This window comes from Balaenoptera musculus, chromosome 11 (genome assembly GCF_009873245.2).
Source record: "Balaenoptera musculus isolate JJ_BM4_2016_0621 chromosome 11, mBalMus1.pri.v3, whole genome shotgun sequence".
Taxonomy (NCBI): domain Eukaryota; kingdom Metazoa; phylum Chordata; class Mammalia; order Artiodactyla; family Balaenopteridae; genus Balaenoptera; species Balaenoptera musculus.
This window is the reverse complement of record NC_045795.1, coordinates 67,275,367-67,293,310: the sequence shown is the minus strand read 5'-3', so window position 1 is coordinate 67,293,310 and position 17,944 is coordinate 67,275,367. Positions and strand designations below refer to the sequence as shown.

The 17,944-nt window shown below is 56.9% G+C and overlaps 2 protein-coding genes across 8 annotated transcripts; one reads left to right on the top strand and one right to left on the bottom strand.

Annotated features, from left to right (window-relative positions):
- Positions 1–446: 446 nt before the first annotated feature.
- LOC118903160 (aminoacylase-1) lies at positions 447–13,815 on the bottom strand. 7 transcript variants are annotated; one of them, XM_036867906.1, is made up of 19 exons: positions 13,555–13,815; positions 12,166–12,497; positions 9,644–9,855; positions 9,368–9,483; positions 8,002–8,237; positions 4,724–4,844; positions 3,987–4,051; positions 3,792–3,896; positions 3,347–3,441; positions 2,990–3,066; positions 2,815–2,904; positions 2,651–2,707; positions 2,234–2,307; positions 2,099–2,148; positions 1,834–1,978; positions 1,663–1,731; positions 978–1,057; positions 795–855; positions 447–712 (listed from the first exon to the last, which is right to left on the bottom strand). In XM_036867906.1, exons 2-19 carry the CDS (start codon positions 12,178–12,180, stop codon positions 548–550), a joined length of 1,833 nt encoding a protein of 610 aa, XP_036723801.1. In that variant the 5' UTR covers positions 12,181–12,497; positions 13,555–13,815; the 3' UTR covers positions 447–547. The 7 variants fall into 7 exon arrangements, with proteins under 7 accessions (XP_036723801.1, XP_036723802.1, XP_036723803.1 ...); XM_036867907.1 differs by having other exon boundaries at positions 13,560–13,815; XM_036867908.1 differs by lacking the exon at positions 12,166–12,497.
- ABHD14B (abhydrolase domain containing 14B) lies at positions 12,526–17,489 on the top strand. Its single transcript, XM_036867925.1, has 4 exons — positions 12,526–13,409; positions 14,318–14,553; positions 15,791–16,032; positions 16,396–17,489. Exons 2-4 carry the CDS (start codon positions 14,343–14,345, stop codon positions 16,573–16,575), a joined length of 633 nt encoding a protein of 210 aa, XP_036723820.1. The 5' UTR covers positions 12,526–13,409; positions 14,318–14,342; the 3' UTR covers positions 16,576–17,489.
- The last annotated feature ends 455 nt before the right edge of the window (positions 17,490–17,944 follow it).

The window sequence follows — 17,944 nt, the reverse complement described above, 5'->3', positions numbered from 1 at the left end:
CCCCAAACATCCCTGTCAGGTCTTAAAGCTTACCCAGAAGAAAGGGGAGGACCCAGAAGAATTCTGCACTCTGGCCTGAGGAGTTCTAGGTTCCTAGCGTGCCTGGCCAGCATTCACTGCTCTGAGTTGTACAGTCCCCGAAGTTCTAGGGCTCCTGGGAGGCCAAGCAGTGGTGGCACTGCCTTACTTGCATGACTGTGCTGTATTCTTTGCCCCGTGGATCAGCTGCTTCACCAGCAGAGTCTTAGCCCTCAGAGCAGCCAGTGAAGCACTGTTCCTGGTCACACTAGATCTTCATTTGTAGTCCAACTTTGGGCACTGGGGAGGCTCAGAGTTGTTATTATGCTGGGGCAACAGGTGCAACCCATGGTGTATGAACCCTCATCTCTGAGGTAGGTGTTACTATTATCTTTGAAACCCTGCTCCATGAACATCCTTGCTGTTAGTACTTCAGAAGTGGTCCCTGTCCACACAGACTTTATTGTTGGGCAGGAGGGAAGAAGGGTCCTTGGCACTGGTCAGGGGTGGAGGCTGGAGAGCGCAGGGCTCAGCTTTCACTGGGCAGGGTGGGCACGCTGGCCAGGGCAGGTAGCAGCTGAGTGTATATGTCGATCCCGTGGAGGAACACGGCCTCATGCAGCCGTTCATCGTGGTCGTGGAGCAGCACGGGTGTGTGGTTCATGGGTGAGAAGCCCAGAGCTGGGACCCCCACCTGCAGGGGGCGACAGGAGCCGTTAGGGGGAAGGCCAGCACCCAGGACCACTCCACTGCCCACCCTACTGCAAGCAGCTCACCGCACGAAGATAGCGGCTGTCTGTGGCAGCGGGGAAGATCTCTGGCTCCAGGGTGAGGTTCCTGCAGAGGGAAGAACCTGGTGAATGTGGAGGCAGAGAGGGGAGAGGGCAAGGGAAGGGTTGAAGAAGTAAAGGGAGGTGGGAGGGAGGGAAGGGGAGAGGGGGGCTGGCCAGTGTGCTCACATGTCCTTGCAGACCCCACTAAAAGCTGCCCACCAGGGGTCTGAATCATCAGTAGATGTCACTCGGGGCTCTGTCCATTTCTGTGGGGAGAAGGATGGCAGGATCAGGACAAGGCCTGGGCATCTTGCCCTATTCTTCATAGGGTAGGCTGTGCCTGGCGTGGGGCACACACCCACCTACCCTGACATCCAGCTGGCCAGTCCAGCAACAGGCCCTCTTTCAGTCTCTCAAAGGTCACAGGCCTGGGACCTTCTCTGCCCTCCACTTCCTGTCCATCCTCAGATCCTTCCCAAGTGCCCCTTCCTCAAGATGGCACTCCCAGACCTCTCAGACTGGTCAGATACTCCAATTACAGGTTCACAGTTGAGGTCCCACCCTTTCCTGGACCACATGTGTTCGTACTTATATAAAAGTAATACATAATTTTTTGATTCATGTCTATTCCTCCCTTCATTGTGTAAGGACTATGAGGGCAAAAACTTGTCTAATTTCACTCCCTAGTATTCCCCAGCACCCAACAGTGGCCTACAGAACTAACGCTTGTTGGTGAACAAAACATGTCTCGCACAGCTAAAGCCAGGAAGTATGCAGGCACACCAAATGTACACTCCTACAATGACACATGCGGCCAGCCCAGCCTCCCCAGCTCCTACAACTCCCCTGTTGTAGGTTCCCCAGTCCACACCTGAGCAAACTCGAAGGTGACCCCTTCGCCAGCTGCCTGGCACCAGCCCTGCAGCTGCTCCTCGAAAGCCTGTGAGAAGGGAGATGAGCTGACCCCTCAGGCTCTCCCTGAGCCTCTAGGACAGGGCTGAGGACCCAGGCTCCCTCCTCCAAACCCAGGTGGAGATGGCACCTTCAGGTCCACATCTGGTGCCACGCGGAAGTCAAAGCTGGCGCTCATAGTGGCAGGTACCACATTATAGGCTACACCGCCCTCTAGCTTAGTCAGGTTCACGGAGGTTACGGCCCCCTGCTTCAGTTGAGGGTCTGACTGCAGCCTGTGGTGGGGGGCAGGGGCAGCAGCAGCAAGGGGGAAGAACAGATAAAAAGAGGGCTCAGCCCCACTCCTCTCCTGCGTAGCCTCCCAGAGCCCCGTGCCCTTTCCCAGGCTGCCTCACCTCTGCCTCTCCTTCTCCCGAAAAGCCAGGATGGAGCTCACAACCTTGTGCTAGGAGAGTGTGAGGTTAGATGTGAGAGTGGCCCCGGGACAGAGCCTTGGGAACTCCCCAACTCCCTCCCCGTACGCCACACACCAGCTTCTCTGCTGCTGTGTCCTCAATGAATCGTGAGCCGTGGCCTGGCTTCCCGGTGCTTGTGACCTGCACCCCTGGGAGAGGCAGGGGGAAGGGGGTGTCTTCAGTATGGGAGAGGCTGGAAAAGCAACCAGCCCTGGGATGGGCCCGGGGTCTTCCCCTCATTCCAGGCTCCTCTGCCAGGTCTCTGCCCGCCTCAGAATGCACAGTGTAGAGCTGGTTTCTGCCCGTGGTTAGGGCCTCCCTTCAGAAGCTCAGGAAAGAGATGCCCAGGTAGGAAGGGACTGGGAGGCAGAGGCCCTGGGTTCAAGGCCTACTCAGGCCCCAACTTGCTGTGGAACCCTTGGCGGCCCCCTGCCCCTTCTGGCCCAGTCTCCCATCTGCACAGTGACCCCCAACGTCCAAGTGCATACTCACACCAGGGGCTCCGCTCACTGTAAAAGACAGTGAAGGCGTCAGTGGGGTTGGCCAGGCCTGAGGAGGAAAAGGTTGGCCAGGCCTGAGAGGGTGGAGCGGCCCAGCCCCCACTAGCAGCCTCCCTATCCCCTGCTGGCCACTCAGTGTCCTGCCACCCTGCTCACCCTCATCCAGGGCGAAGCCAGCCCTCAGGGTCTGGAACTCGGGCCGCTTCACAAACAGCTCCATGCCTTGGTGACCCCCGATCTCCTCATCTGTAAAAGCAGCAGGAATGTGAGATAGGGGGTGCCCCAACACTCTCCCCACCCCTGAAGGTGCCTCTCCTCAAGCCACTCCTACCTGGCACAAAGGTCATGTGGATGGTTCTGGGGAAATGGTGGCCCTCAGCCTTCAGCCTCCTCACAGCCTCCAGGTACCTGAGGGGCGGTGAGAGGGTGTAAGCCAGGTGCTGGGGTGGGGAGCCATCAGATGCTTGAGCAGGCAGGCTGCAGCCTTGGGCCCTGCTCTGCCACAGCCTAGCAGGTGACTCCAGAAAGTCTCTGTCCCTGTCTCCCCATCCATGCAATGGTCATAGCAGGAATTCCCGCCCAAGGTAAGGGGTCAAGATGTTCCTTGGCCTTGACGTTCTCCAATCACACCTGGGTCCTGGGTCAATCCAACGGGCCAGTGGGGAAACTGGGAATGAAGGACACTCACTGGATGCTGACACACTTCATGTCCTGGGCGCCCCTGCCATAGATGTAGCCGTCAGCATCCTTGAAGGCTTCAAAGGGGTCATGACTCCAATGTTCCTGGGGGCAGGGGCAGGAAGAGGGGCCCAAGCACCAAATGTAGTCGTTAATCCGCTCTGCTCAACTGTGGCCCTGCCCAGGGAGCAGGTGCCCTAGGAGCCCACGTAGGGCTGAAGAGGGCAGCTGACAGCCATCCCTCATCTCTGCCTCCCACCTCCACCACCCCCCTCTCGCCTACCCCACCCCTGGCATGGAATGGCTACTGGGCAAAGGCTGCTTGATTGAGTGGAGTAATCCTCTATGAGGTCGAATCAGTGCCAGGACCAGCATCGTGGGCTCCCTGCAGTCGAATGGGGGATCTGTACCATCTTTGTCCCCAAGGGCTGTTCCACTCCCTACACCCCCCGCACCTTGAAGACAGGCACCACATCGGTGTGGGAGTTGAGCAAGAGGGAAGAGAGTCTGGGGTTGGTGCCTGGCCAGGTCAGCACAGTCACCACACGGCCAGCTGCCACCTGGAGAGGGCCAGGAGGAGGGGTCGTCAGTGCACAGTGAGGAGCTGCCCCAGGCCCACCTCCCCTACCCATGCAGGGCCACAGGCTCACCTCCACTTTCTGACAGCCCAGGCCCAGTTGGCAGGCTCTCTCCTCAAGGAAGGCCACGGCAGCCCCTGGGGACACAGACAGCCTTGCTGCTGCTTCTGCCTCCCCCCACCTCCCATGGGCCCAGGCAGAACTGGGGGTACATCCAGAGAAGGGAGCAGACCCCTGCCTCAACACAATTCCACATCCGTCAGAGACATTTCCATCTCTGTCCCCAAGGAAGAAGACATTTTTGGCCAGTGACCCTTTGTGGAAGGCCAGGTGGGAAGTCCAGAGTGAGAAGCAGGTGTCATTGTTACCTTCCTTAAAGATGGGGAAACTGGCGCAGAGACATGAGGCTCACCCACCGTCTCCCAGCTGGTAAATCACAGAGCAGGGATTTGGATTGGACCCAGGTACACAGTTCCCAGCCACCAAGCCTGATTCTCCAAAGGGCTGTGGCCTTTGTTCAGCCCCAGTAGGCTTCCGGGGGCCTCTTCTTCCCTTCCCCAAGCCCAAGTGCTGGAGAGTGAGGTGAAGTTGTTCCCTATTTAACTGCCAGTTGTAACTTTTGGAGCAGCACAGCCTGGAGGGGATGCTGAGCAGTCTGCTGACCTAGGGAATGGCTTAGAGGAATGGAGGCGCCATTTGAGGCAGCAGATTAGACTCAGCTGGGTGACAGGGGTTGGCGCCTGGTTTAGAGCACAGTCCCCGCCCCTGATGCCCCACCACAGGTCCTCCTGGAACCGCCGCGTTCTCACCGTAGTCGGGCTCGGGCTGGACGGTGCGGATGCGCAGGTACTGACGGAAGAGCGTCACGGATGGGTGCTCGCCCTCACGACGCTTGCTGGCCATGGCGCGGCGCTGCCCTGCCGTGGTGAGCTAGGGGCAAAGCGAGTGGCTACCTACCCCTCCCCGCCGCTGGGGCTGGTGGGCTCCATTTACACGCAGTCCCTCCCCAGGGCGGTTCCCCGGCCGCCCCGCAGGGAGAAAACACCTTGTTTCGGAGCCCCCAGTTACAGAGCCCCCATTCTGTTTCAGGCACTGTGCTGGCCACTTTCAACACATTTCCTTATTTAATCCCCCAAGGAGCCCCATGAAGTTCGTGCCTCTGAAAGCCCGCATTACAGAGGAAAAAGCTAAGAGAGATTCAGAGACACCTAGAAAGTAGCTGAGCCACGTTTGAACCCAGACATTGACTCCCCCCGCCCTCCTCAAAAAAATTCTCCCAGTTGCCCGGATTTCAGGTCAGGGAGCCCCAGATCCCTCTACCCCTCTCCACGGCCCCCCACCTCGCTCTCTGCTGGTCTTGGGCCCGCGCTCCCCTCTCGGCGTCCGCCCTGGACTGTGGGCGGGACTCCGGGTCCTGCGAGGTCTCCGGATCAGAACTGCCGCGGTCCGCCCACCACGTGGCCGGACCTCGCAGGGCGGGACCGAAGACTGCAAATCAGGGCCGTCCCAATCTCTAAGGCCCAGCGAGCGTGGGCGTCTCCGCCAGCCAGTGGTTCCAGCCTCCGCCACTTACATGAGGAATTCAGGCGCCCGCCCCGGGGAAGCTGCCTCCGCCGCCGGCTCCGCCCTGCGGCCGACTGCGAGCTACAGGCTGGCCCCGCCCCCGCAGGCCCCGCCCTTGGCCCTGGGCAGCGGGCCCCACCTCCTGCAACCTCCCGATTGGGCCAGCAGGGAGGAAGGCGGGCACTGACCGGAAACGTAGCAGCTGCCCTCTTGAGCGCCGCCTCGCTCTCAGAGTACAGCTTTGAAAAGTCCTGCTGGGTCTGGCCTCGGCCTGCTCCACCACCCCCTCCCGCGAGTCTTGGACTTCTCCCCTCCTCACGCCTCAGCTCCTCAGGGGCCGCCTCCCTGACTGCCTCAATGCTCCCTGTGTGGAGAGGTTATTGGTTAATATCTGTGAGCTCCAAGAGGCTGGTCCATGTACCCGCAGGATTCCGTCCCTGGCAGGGCACAGAACAGACGGACAGCGTGCCAGGAATGAAGGATAAATGAACGGATGGGCGCATGTGTGATCGCACCACTGTGTAGGCAAATCTGTGTATCAGTGGGTGACTGTGTGTATGACAATGTGAGTGTGAGATGGTGGTTGGGTGTGACAGAGGATGGCACGATGACAGGATGTAATCGTGATGCTGTATGACAGAATGAGAGGTGGGAAACTGCACAAAAGCATACGTGTGGCATCTTCTTGGCTGACCCTGTGCCAGCCTCCCTGGCTCTTCTGCAGCCACTGGAGAGGGAAGATAAAGAGGCACAGGTGTCCCACTGGCCACCCACAGGCTGCACACAGTTGTAGCTGCCCATTTGTGTGTCCGGCTGTCCTTTGTACTCTCAGCCAGTTCTGCCTTCTGTTCCAGGGGCTGAATCAGCTTGGGGAGGGGTGGGGTTGAAGACTTCAACCTCTGGGCACAGAGGAGGCAGGCTGGCAGGGTAGGGTAGGGTCCATCCAACCGTCGTGAGGTTTAAGTCAGTCTGCTGACCCACAGATTCCCAGGGGCAAGCAGGCTTGGTGATTGTGGCATGTGCCTCAGTGGCATGCTGATTATTTTGAATTAAAGTCACTTGAGAAATGTCCAATGCAAGAGAGACATTCTGACCCTCCTTTCTGTCTCCCTGAAAACAAGAAATAAATCTCTATGCAAAAGGTACACTCCCTGCATCTGGAGGTAGGACACCCTGATTTCTGGAGATAGGGAATTCAGGCTGAGAAGTCTGTATAAACAAACCTTGTTAATTCTTTAATTTACTACCCCCAAGCCCACTCTGTTTAGATTCTCTACTAATTGAGCATCCAAAATATGCTTCTTTGTCCTGTTAAGTCCTCACAAATTTATTCTTTGTCTAAAAAGTATAAAAGCTGCCTGCTCTGGCCACTTCTTAGGTCCCATTTCTATGAGACCTCCTTGCACATGATTAAAATTTCTTTTTCTCCTATTAATCTGTTTTGTGTCAATTTTATTGTTAGTCCAGCCAAGAACTCAAGAGGGGTAGAGGGGGAAATTTCCCTCTCCCCAATACTGTGTTACTTGTTAAACCACATTCTCCACCCCACCTTTACAAATCTTGCTCCCTTCAGCCATAGGTCCTCTATTCCTGACTCACTCAACTCAGCCGCTAGACCCTGGATTTCCCACCAATCCCAGTGGTCATTCAGCAGTAGTAACACCCCCTCTCCATGACACTCCCACGCTGCCAGCCCAGTATGGCCAAGTGCTCTGCTTAACCAGACTCAATCCTAAAACCACTTTCTGAGCTAGGTGTTACCATCACGCCCATTTTACAGATGAGGAAACTGAGTCAGAGTAGCCACTCAGCAGCCAACTAGTACGTAGCACATGTCCTTAGCCTTCTCAGGCTGCTGGAGCAATCCCTCCAGCTCTCAGTCCCAAAGCAGTCCCAGTCTTGCCTCCAGCTCTAACCCCACCTGCAGCAACGCCAGGAAACAGGACCTGTCACTCCCTAGGCATGACAAAAATGCTTTTTTTATTGTGCCTCTGAGATGAAATGAGAGGTCCTGACTGGGCCTGGCCCTCTGGCCTCTGCCCTCCAACCCCAGGGGCTGCCTCCCTGGTGGAGACTGGTCCAGATCCTCCAAGCTCAGGCCAGGCCTGGGGCCTGGACAGTGGGTGAGCTCAAGGCAGATGGTCAAGGAAGGCAAGGAGGACGAGGTGGAAGTCTTGTGGTTTGTGGAGGTAGCAGGCATGGCCTGCATCGCGCAGCTTCACCACGGAGTGGTTAGGCAGGTGGCGGAGCTGCCGCAGTGACTCCCAAGCCAGGACGTGGTCCAGCTCCCCATACAGGATGAGAGTCGGGGTCTGCAGGGCAAGGCAAGGGGCTGTGATCCTGGGGCCTGATGGGGACTGGCCCTCAAGCCACCTCCTTAGGAAATCTTCCCTATACACCCCATCTCTCCCATCCAGATCAAGGATGGGGCCATGTGTCCTCCAAGTAAGACCTGAGGCCTTTCCCCCCAAGACTTGAGCCAGGGACAGGAAGCCAGGACTTTTGGAGACCCTCCTCCCAGTACCTTCACGGCCTGGAATTGTTCTTGGGTGTAGTTCTGGGTGGAGGCAGGTGCAATGGGCACGAATCCATGCAGCTGGTGGTGGCCTTGCATCAGGAAGGGCAGGGCATAGCAGCCACTCAGTGAAGGGCTCACCAACACGACATTCTGCACCTCTAGGTCCTGCAGCACTCGCTCCAACAGCTGTGCCCGCCCTGCCTCTGTGCTTGCCTCCTTCGAAGGTGCCGAGTTCCCAAAACCTGGGAACAGCAGAAGGCACCAGCTGAGGGAGGCTGGGAAGGAGGTCAGGACTTCCTGCCCACCATAGTGGGGGAAAGAGATGGGAGGCAGTGGCATATAGCATCTGCTACCCCAGACTTCCTAGACGTTATTTTTGTACTGTGATAGGGCTTCTAGAAAACCATCTTTCATTCACCATGCTGGCAAAACTAAAAAGACTGATAATACACAGTGTTAAGGAAGATGTGGAAAAATGGACACTTTTGTACATGACTGGAGGGTAAATCCACACAGCATTTTTGGAGGGTAAGATAATATTCGTCAACAAACTTTAAATGTGTGTCCTTCGACCCATCAACTGGCCTTGATGGCTACCCTACAGAAATTATTGCCCACATGCTCAAAGAAGCATGTCCAAAGATGCTTCAGCTTCCTTACTTGAGCATTTCAACTGACACTGAAAACTCTAAAGCGCCTACACAGCCACCAGTCGAGGAGTGGCCAGATAAAACCTGTTCATCCCTCTGATGGCACACACTACGGAGAGGGAGGGTCACAGTGCCTGGCATGACCCATGAGACATGGTAGAGGAGAAGAAAACCAGGCCGCAGAAAGATTCACTAAGCTGGCAGGACACCAGTCATGTTTGCAGCCCCCACCAAACAACCCTGTATCTCTAGGTATGGAAACGTCCAAAGAGGACCTGGAACCCTCAAACTGCTTAGAGAAGTGAGAGGGAGAGAAACATGGCATGGGTCTCTGAGGGCATCACTCTTGGTTGATTTTTTAATGACAAGAATAATAGCAAAAATCATTTGTATAGCTGAAAAACAAAAAGCTACCTAGTTTGTCATAAAAAGGACAGTGAGATCTCCCCATGCAATCGCTTGTGAGGCAGGTCATGTTGCTAACTGCTCTGTGACATGCAACAATCCACACTGTAGTTTTCAAGGTAGAAAATAAAAACACAGAGCTTTTCGTGTTGACACTTTGTGTTGTGACTTGCCACTGCTTGTTCAGACACTGGGGTCCAGATGCTCCCCAGCCATACCTTAGGCCTTTCCTACCCCTCCAGTTCTCCCCTCTGGCATGCTGTCCCCATGTCCCTGCTGCATGTTACCTCCTTAGACCCAGGGGTGGGGGCTCTCACCTGGGAGGTCAAGGGCCACGGCCCGGTAGCCCCTCTGTGCCAGCAGCTGCAGTGTGCCCAGCTGCTCCCACGTCTGGGAGTTAAAGGCCTTTCCATGGAGCAGCACCACATCCACCCTGTGGGCACACAGGGGAGTGTGTGTTCTGGGGGTTCTTTCTTCCCAGGCTTCTCCCACTGCCTTCCCAGGCCCTGAGCACTTTGAGTTGAGCTGGGGGACCCACACAGGGACTCCCCTTGGGCCTAGTCCTTCCACTACACCCTGGGGTCAGCACCCACCTGCGGGCCCGGTGAAGTGGGAGCACCTCGCGGTAAAAAATGGGGGAGCTGCCAGGGGTGAGACCAGCCAGGATCGTGACATTGGGGTCTCCCCAGAGCCAGGAGGTCTGCTCAGGGGGTCCTGGCAGCCCCACGTACAGTAGCAGCATGAACAGCAGGCCCAGGCCCAGCAGGGCGACCTGGGACCGGGTCATGGAGGTCTGTACCACAGTCTGGAGGAGGAGAGGAGAGGGAGAAGAGGGTAGGGCTGAGCCCCCGCAAGGTCCCCTGGACCCCATTCTCAAATCCCATCCAGGAGCTCCCAGCAGAGGAAAAGCTCAGCCCTTGCCCTTTCCTCTGCTCCGGGCAAGGGTCTGAGGGTTCACACCCAACTACTCCACATGCCAGGGCAAGGGCTCAGATACCCCAAAGCGTGAGGAGCATCTGAGATGTCCCCCTGGCATCAGTGGCCACCATCATCCTTGTGCCAGCTAAAACCACTTCCATTCATCAAGTGCTTATGACAGCCAGGCCCTGTGCTTGGCCCTTCACGTGTAACAACTCATGAACCCCCACAAAAACACTAGGGAGCAGATATTATAGGTCTCTTATAAATGAGGAAACTGAAGCTCAGAGAGGTAAATTCTCTTACCCAAAGTGCAGAGTAGCAAGCAGGGGAACTGCGACTTGAGCCCAGGGCTGGGCTCCTAACCACCAGGCCACACTCAGTTTGCCAAGGAGGAAACCAAAGCTCTGAGGTGACGGATGAACTGGTGGACAGAGTGCTGAGGGTCATCAAAGATGAAAGACATCAAAGAGTAAAGTGATGTCCCACTGAGGGCATGTTTTGAAATGGTTCTTTTTATCACACTGCGTATAATAATGCTAAAATCAGAATGTGTTTTACCATTGATGGGAATATTTAATGCTCTACCCCAGCTGATATTAAGTGGAAAGAGAACTCATGGAGAATATCCTTGATGGAGGAAATGCCTAGGCATGAGGGGGTATGGGGCTAGGGAGAAGCATGGCACATCTAGAAGTGGAAAGGGAGGCATGGAGGCTGGAGAGACAAATGCCTCCCACCCCCCAGCTTCACGCCAAATGACCTGCTTCATGGACTCCTCTAGTCTGAGTCCTTTGCCAGCCCAGAAGACAGACCTCAGTACCCAGGACCCAGACAGCAGTTAGCCCTGCCTTTGAGACTCTGCTCTTCCAATTCCTGGCTGTGTGCCTTGTTTGTCAGTAAAACGGGGAGAATAACCTGGCGGCTGCCCTCCCAAGACTCCTGTGAGATTTCGGTAATACAGTGGACCTGACCAGGGGCTGTCTTATCATTTCTTGGGTCTAGGGTGAGCAGGCCTGCCTTGTTCCCAGATTCCAGTAAACAGGTCCGTATTGAGTGTCAGCTGGGCGCTGGCCGGAGTTCAGGGCTGGGGAATCGCCTTGGACCCCCCCATCCCCCACCGCTCCCGGAACGAGAAGGCTTGTTTCCCAAGCCCCCACCCCCAGGCTCAAGGGTCAGGTGGTGACTGGGCAGTGGCAGCCCCTCTGGGGCTGATGGAGGACCAGGTGCTGAGTGGAGGAAAAGCACGCTCCTGTCTTCTTTCTGACCACGACCAGCCTCGGACACAAGCCTCCAACGCGGCAGCCTAGGTTCCCACCAGGCAGAGCATCCGCGCTGAACCTCTCTTCTGGTGGGCCTGGTGCCCTGGGGCACCTATCCCGATAGGGAGGGATGGGACTTCAGCCGTTGCTATGGCAACCCAGGCAACTGGAGCACTAGACAACAGTAGCTACAGATATGGGGGGAGGGGAGGGAGGCGCTGTATCCGCGTTAGGTCCTTGGCATACGCGTCGACAATGACACACAGGTGTACAGACGTGCACACAAACTCTTGTCCCCAAACGCTTTTCCTTTGTACAAGCTATTCCCTGCACGTACACGCAGCCTCCTTTCACACGCACGGGCCTCTGCACAATCGATACCTTGAAATACCCTCAAAGTCATGCACATTCAGCTATCAGGAAGGCAGAGGGACAGGTAGACACACACGCTTTCAAAACGATATGCAGACCCTCATATTTCAAGCACCCAGCCATACACACAACCCCAAAACTACACACGCACACAAGAAATACACAGGCACAGGCAGACAGACGGACACCCAAACACAGACCCTCAGAAATACACACACACAGATAGATATACACCCTTAAAATCACACGCACACAGAAATTCACACAGTAGACATACACAGACACAAGCGGGTAGACAGGCTGACATACCCCCCCCCCAACACAGGCACACAGAAACACCGACACACCACACACACACACACATACACATACACCCAGACCCCCAAACACACGCTGACAAACGCGCGGGCGCGCACACTTGACACACGAACACAAACATACTCGCTGCCCCAGCGCGGGCCCCTCCCAGCAGGACTCTGTCCCAGGGCTCCGGGGGCAAGGGGCAGGGCAAGGATGGCCCGCCCCCGGACACCCTGCTGGCCTCACTCCCCGGGGACACTCACCGGGCTGACAGGCATGATCGGGTCTGCCACCGCGGGGCGGGCTCCGCTCAGGTGCAACCAGCGCCAAACAGCCCCTAGACGTTGGCGCTGCCTCAGCCTCCGCCTCTCTGCGGGCGGCTGCGAGCCTCCGCGCGCCTGCGCAGTCCGCGGTCTCGGGTCCCCGCCTAGCAGCCGAGTTGGAGGGGGCACTGGGGGCGGCGCCCCAAAGCACAGAGGCTCGGAGCCCCTCTCCCCCCGTTCAGATTTTCCGGATTGTTTTCGGCCTGAGAGCCGGGGGAGGGCCAGCCGACTTCTTCCCACCAGCACGTCTCCACCCTTGCTCAGTCTCCTGTCTGTACAGCAGGGTTAAGGATAAGGGTTGTCTTAAGGACCACATAGGGTTGTCACCACCACAGAGGCCTGTCTTAAGGACTGAAGGATCGGTCAAGCCTTAGAACACTGTCTGGCGCGGAAGCCTCGCTGTGTAACTGCCAGATATTAGTATTGTTATGCAGCAGCCCCAGGTCTCCGGCCATCCACTTCCCTGACCCCTGCAAATACACACGCGCTCGAGCACTCGGTCAGAGCCCGGGGTGGCCTCTAGGCTCCTTCACGTCTCTATATGTCACCTATCCTGGTTGGTGACATGTGACCAACATCTGATCTGTCCCTGGCCTGTGTGGGCAGGCCTGGAACAGGGAGGCTGCACGGAACACGCAGCATTCACTCCTTATTAGCACTCTGTGAGGTAGGCAACATCACACCCATTCTACAGGCAAGGAAATAGGCTCGGAGGCGTTGGGAAAACGATCAAGGCTGGGCATTGGCAAAGCTTCGCATTCAAACCTGTCGGGCCTCAACCACATGCCAGACTGACGACTCTGGGTTTGGGCAGCCCAGGCTGGGGATGAGGGGGTGGGGAGGAAGGGGGAGGGAACAGGAAGGATGAGACCCCAAAGGAACCCTCCTTCTCAAGCCACACCACATGCACGTGGAGCAGGTCGCTGAGGGTCTCGGGGCCGGACCCAGTCCGGTGCTTGGGGCACGTGGGGCCGAGGGGCGTGGGGAAACTGAGACAGCTGTGAGAAGAAGGATGGGCCTAGCAGCACCCGTTGGCCCTGGGACGTCTTGTGGCCACAAGCGGGCGCCCCGGAGCACGGCCCAGCCCGCGCCCTCGGGCCACATCCCTGCTTCCCCGCCCCGGGCCACAGTCGCCGCCTGCACTCGCCCGCCTCCTGTTTGCGAGAGCCCACGCAGCTCCCCAGGTACCTGCCCTGCGCCCCCCAACCCTCTCTTCCTCTCTCCAGTTAGAACCCACCCCGACCTACCCCAAAATTTCTCCTCTGCCCATCACGGTTCCCCAGGTTCCCTTCCTCGGGTCTGCCCCCACCCCCTCTGCATGCACCCTACCAGACCCTGCGATCCACAACCGAGGTCCTCGGAGGGGACAGAGCGAGTGGTGGCGGCGCCGGTGACCGCGCCCCTGGCCGCGGCGTCAGTGCGTTGGGCCCCAGCGGGCAGCGCGCCGAGCACCTCGCTTCCCTCGCCCGCCGGAACTTCAAAGCCTTTCCCTGCTCAGAGCTCCGGTTTCCGGCTCCGGAAAACAGATTTTTTTACTCCAACCCCTATCCTCTTCGGCCTGCGATGCCAACCTACGACCTATAACAGTGCCTGGAAGAGGAAAATGTTGAAAAGCAAAAGAGTCAGCTACTTACTGTTGATACATTTACTATGCTTACTATGTGCTAGGCACTGGCGAGTGTTTTACATGCCTGGCCTCGTTTAATCCTATCAACCACCTAGGAGCTAGTACTATTGTATTATCCCCATTTGTAGAAAAGGATAATAACAATGGGAACAATAATTGTAATGGGAGACCCATGTATTAAGTTCTTTCCATAGGCAGGCACCATCAATTATCAATTCTTTTTCTTTTTTTTTTTAACTCATAAATTCTTGAGGTAGGCTTTAATGTCGCATATTTCAGATGAGGAAACCGAGGCAATTAGGTAGTGGCAGAGGCAGAAATAACACCTATGTCTTCCTCACCCCAAAGCATGTTCCTAGAGTCTTGATGCTCCAGGAGGGACCCCTGCCCTGTCTGTGGCAGCCTCCCTGCTCCACCTGGGCAGGGTGTTCTGTGGCTTCTCATCAGCCTGGCCTTGAACCACAGGTGCTTCACCAGCACAGCAGGAGGTATGGCGGGCGTGGAGCAGCACGAGGGCACCATCCAGGTGCAGGGCCAGAGCCTCTTCTTCCGAGAGGCTCACCCGGGCAGTGGGCAGGCCACCCGCTTCTCCGTGCTGCTGTTGCATGGCATACGCTTCTCCTCCGAGACCTGGCAGAACCTGGGCACGCTGCACAGGCTGGCCCAGGCTGGCTACCGGGCTGTGGCCATTGACCTGCCAGGTAACTCCAGGGAAGGCTTCTGGACAGGGGTTGTGGGAGCCTCACTGGGGACCCAGGGCTGGGGGCTGGGGGACTGGGAGGACCTAGCCAGGCTGACTCCTGAGCTAGACAGGGCGCAGTGTACACTACAAGGGCCTTCGAGCTTTTCTAGTCCATCCGGATGTGGTCTGGACACTGCCCAGCTGCTTCTGTGTTGCCCGGGGCAGTGTCTCAGTGTCTCTGCCTCTGTTTCCTCATCTGTAATGGGAGATAACCACACTCATTCTGGGGTTGGCTCTAATGAGAATGGAATGAGATTATCCATGTGAGTATGTGGCCAGTACCTAACACATAATAATCGGTGCTCAGTCGATTGGAAGTAAAATACTTTGAAAGAGCCGAAACCACAGGCTCTGTTGGAAGCCCTGAGGAGTGACACTGAGTCCCCTGGCACCTTTGGGGGTGGCTAAACCCCCAGTCATGATCCCACGTACAAAGCCCTAATTTAGGTCCTGAGGGAGGGAGGAGCAGCACAAGGCTGCCAGTCATAACCTCAACTGGCGGGCCCCAGCCCATGGTGCCAAGTGTGAAGGTGGCAGCATGGCCAACCTGCTCCCCTCACTGGCCATGGCTGGTATGGTTTCAGTGCCCAAGGGCGGGCCTCCAGGCCAGGACAGGATTGGTTCTGACAGTGGATTGGGCTGAGCTTCAGGGCCAAGGCCTTGAACTAATCCTTCTGCAGAAGGTAGGGACTGACTAATTGGAGGGGACGGATGTGTGCAGAGCCAGCCCCTCATCCACTGACCTGGAGGCATCTACCCTGCCAGCCCTGGGACAGGTGCCTTGAAGCAGTTAACTCAATTTTCACAACAATCTCAAATGGCAAACACTTTTGTTACCTCCTTTTAACAGATGGGGAAACTGAACAGTAGAGAGAGGGCTGAGGGGACTTTCCCAAGCTTACATAATCTATAGTGGACAACTGGGACTTGGATCTGGCCAAGCTGGGCTTCAGAGCCTGATTCTTTGAGGATGCTGTACTGGGGGAGATGGGCACAAACATGGAAGGAAATGCCTTATGCTTGCCACAGATATGACAGACCTAGGTTGCTGTAGGAATAACTACAGCATGCAACACTGCCTGTTGCAGGAACCTGGCACAGAGGTTGACCTAGGAGGGCTTCCTTGAGGAAGGGACCCTCTCTCCCCTGTTTTCCTACTCACCACCTTTGTCTCTCCCACACCTGAATCCCTGCAGGTCTGGGGCGCTCCAAGGAAGCAACAGCCCCTGCCCCTATTGGGGAGCTGGTCCCCAGCAGCTTTCTGGCAGCTGTGGTGGATGCCTTGGATATGGGCCCCCCAGTCGTGATCAGCCCATCGTTGAGTGGCATGTACTCCCTGCCCTTCCTCATGGCCCCAGGCTCCCAGATCCGGGGCTATGTGCCAGTGGCCCCCATCTGCACTGACAAAATCAATGCTGCCGACTATGCCAGAGTGAAGGTACCCCTATGTGGGAGGCTGAGATGTCCCTGCCAGGAGCAAGGAACAGTCCATCCTGGGGCCCTGGGTACTGGTAACCAAAGGGGTAGCTTCCGGGAGGAGTTGAACCACCAAACTCCGCCCTTTTGGTGTACTTGGCAGAAGATTACTGTGGCAAGCCCTGTGCTAAACTGTGTGCTGGGGCATACACAAATTCATGCCTCTCCAAACCATCCCTGCACTGGGCCAACTTGTCTCTCTCTGTCATTTGCGTTGACCCCAGGGAGAGACCGAAGTGATGGGGAGGGGCTGGAGTTGACTTCTAGGAGCCTGGGGCTGGTGGGGTAGGTCCCTGTTGACTCTGCATCCCTTTCCTTTCTCTAGACCTCGGTTCTTATCGTATATGGAGACCAGGACCCCATGGGTCAGACCAGCTTTGAGCACCTGAAGCAGCTGCCCAACCACCGGCTGTTGGTCATGGAGGGGGCGGGGCACCCCTGTTACCTTGACAAACCCGAGGAGTGGCATACAGGGCTGCTGGATTTCCTGCAGGAGCTAGCATGAGGCACAGCCCTGCTGATGGGGGTGGGCCACTTGCCTGCCTTGGGCTCTCTCTCACTCATTCTCTCTCCTTCCCTCCGTGGGCTCCTGCTCATCCTGCACATCCAACAGGTGTGTCTTTCTATCTGAGTTCTTTTAGGGTCTGTCTTTTCCTCTTCTTTCTCTTGCAGTGACAGACTGAGGAGGTGAAATCAAGAGAAAAAAATTCAGGAGTCAAGGGACATAATCTGGTGGAGGGTAATCCATTAGATGAGCTTCTCCTATAGGCTTTCCTGCTCGGCTTGCATTCCTTCCTCTGCTCTGCCCAGCCTCCCCCCACCTCCCACCTCCTTTGGCTGCCCTGCTGGGTACACACACTCCCTACCTTCACCTCTTAGGCCACAAATACATACATGCCCACACGCATGCATACACATTACAGTCATCTATGTTCCCAAATATGATCCTTCACTTGGGGGCAACCACACAGGTACATGCAACTCTGGGCTGATATGCACACTGTCACAGCAGCTTTGCATTGCATGCACAGGCACACAGGCATACTCTGTCCCCACACAAGCACTTGCACAGGCACATGCTGCCCTCCCCAACCATTCAGCACCCCATGGCTGGGAAGGTGGGGACACCATGACGCCAGCCCTTGCAGGAGACCCTCTACCAGGCTTAGGGTGTGGCCAGCTCTGAACTTCACTCACCCACAGGTTGCAGCTGGCCCCCAGATCAGAAATGCCCACAAAAGGGAAGGGCCACCACTTCGACCCTCAGATCTCCCAGCTTTTCCACTTTCTTCTGGGTGCTCCACAGCTCCCCAGGTTATTAGGCCTGGGTCTTCTCAGCCAAGCTAGTTTCCTGCGCTGAGCTTTGGGGGGTGGGGAGACAGAGATTGGAGGTCTGTGAAATAAAGTGATGCAATTAGACCCCGCAGGCTCTCGCTGTCTCCAGAGCGCCGCCCCTCCCCCGCCCCTTGGGACCGCCACTGCAGGCCCCTCCCCCACCCTGGCGGGACCAGATGGTCCCCCTGCCCTTTGTCCACCGGGCCAGATGGAGGGGAAGGGAGATTGGATTCCCCTCCCCACCCCCACACACCCAGGTGCCAAGAGACTCAGCTGTAGGGGGAGGTGGAGGTCAGTGGGATCAGGCTGAGCCGATTACGGAGGAGAGGGGGAGGTAGATTTGCGCCCCAGGGGGCGCGGCAGCCGGGGGTGCGGTGCGGGAAAGCGAGAGCTTGGGAACCGCCCAGCTCCTCCCCCTACTCTTACCCCTTCCCTAGTCGAGTACTCAACTGCGCCGCGTCCCTCGCGACCCTAGCCCAAAAAGGAAATCTGGGGGTAGCTCTGGGGGAATCACGGGGCGGGTGCACAGGGTCACACCG

Bases quoted from the DNA above. Each gene is read 5' to 3' on its own strand.
- LOC118903160 (XM_036867906.1), bottom strand. The intron at 2,905-2,989 runs GTAGGAGTGGCT...CTGCTTTTACAG, and splicing joins CCACATGACCTTTGTGCCAG to ATGAGGAGATCGGGGGTCAC. The intron at 1,732-1,833 runs GTGCCATCTCCA...CCCTTCTCACAG, and splicing joins CACCAGATGTGGACCTGAAG to GCTTTCGAGGAGCAGCTGCA.
- ABHD14B (XM_036867925.1), top strand. From the start codon at position 14,343: ATGGCGGGCGTGGAGCAGCACGAGGGCACCATCCAGGTGCAGGGCCAG. The intron at 14,554-15,790 runs GTAACTCCAGGG...GAATCCCTGCAG, and splicing joins TGTGGCCATTGACCTGCCAG to GTCTGGGGCGCTCCAAGGAA. The intron at 16,033-16,395 runs GTACCCCTATGT...TCCTTTCTCTAG, and splicing joins CCGACTATGCCAGAGTGAAG to ACCTCGGTTCTTATCGTATA.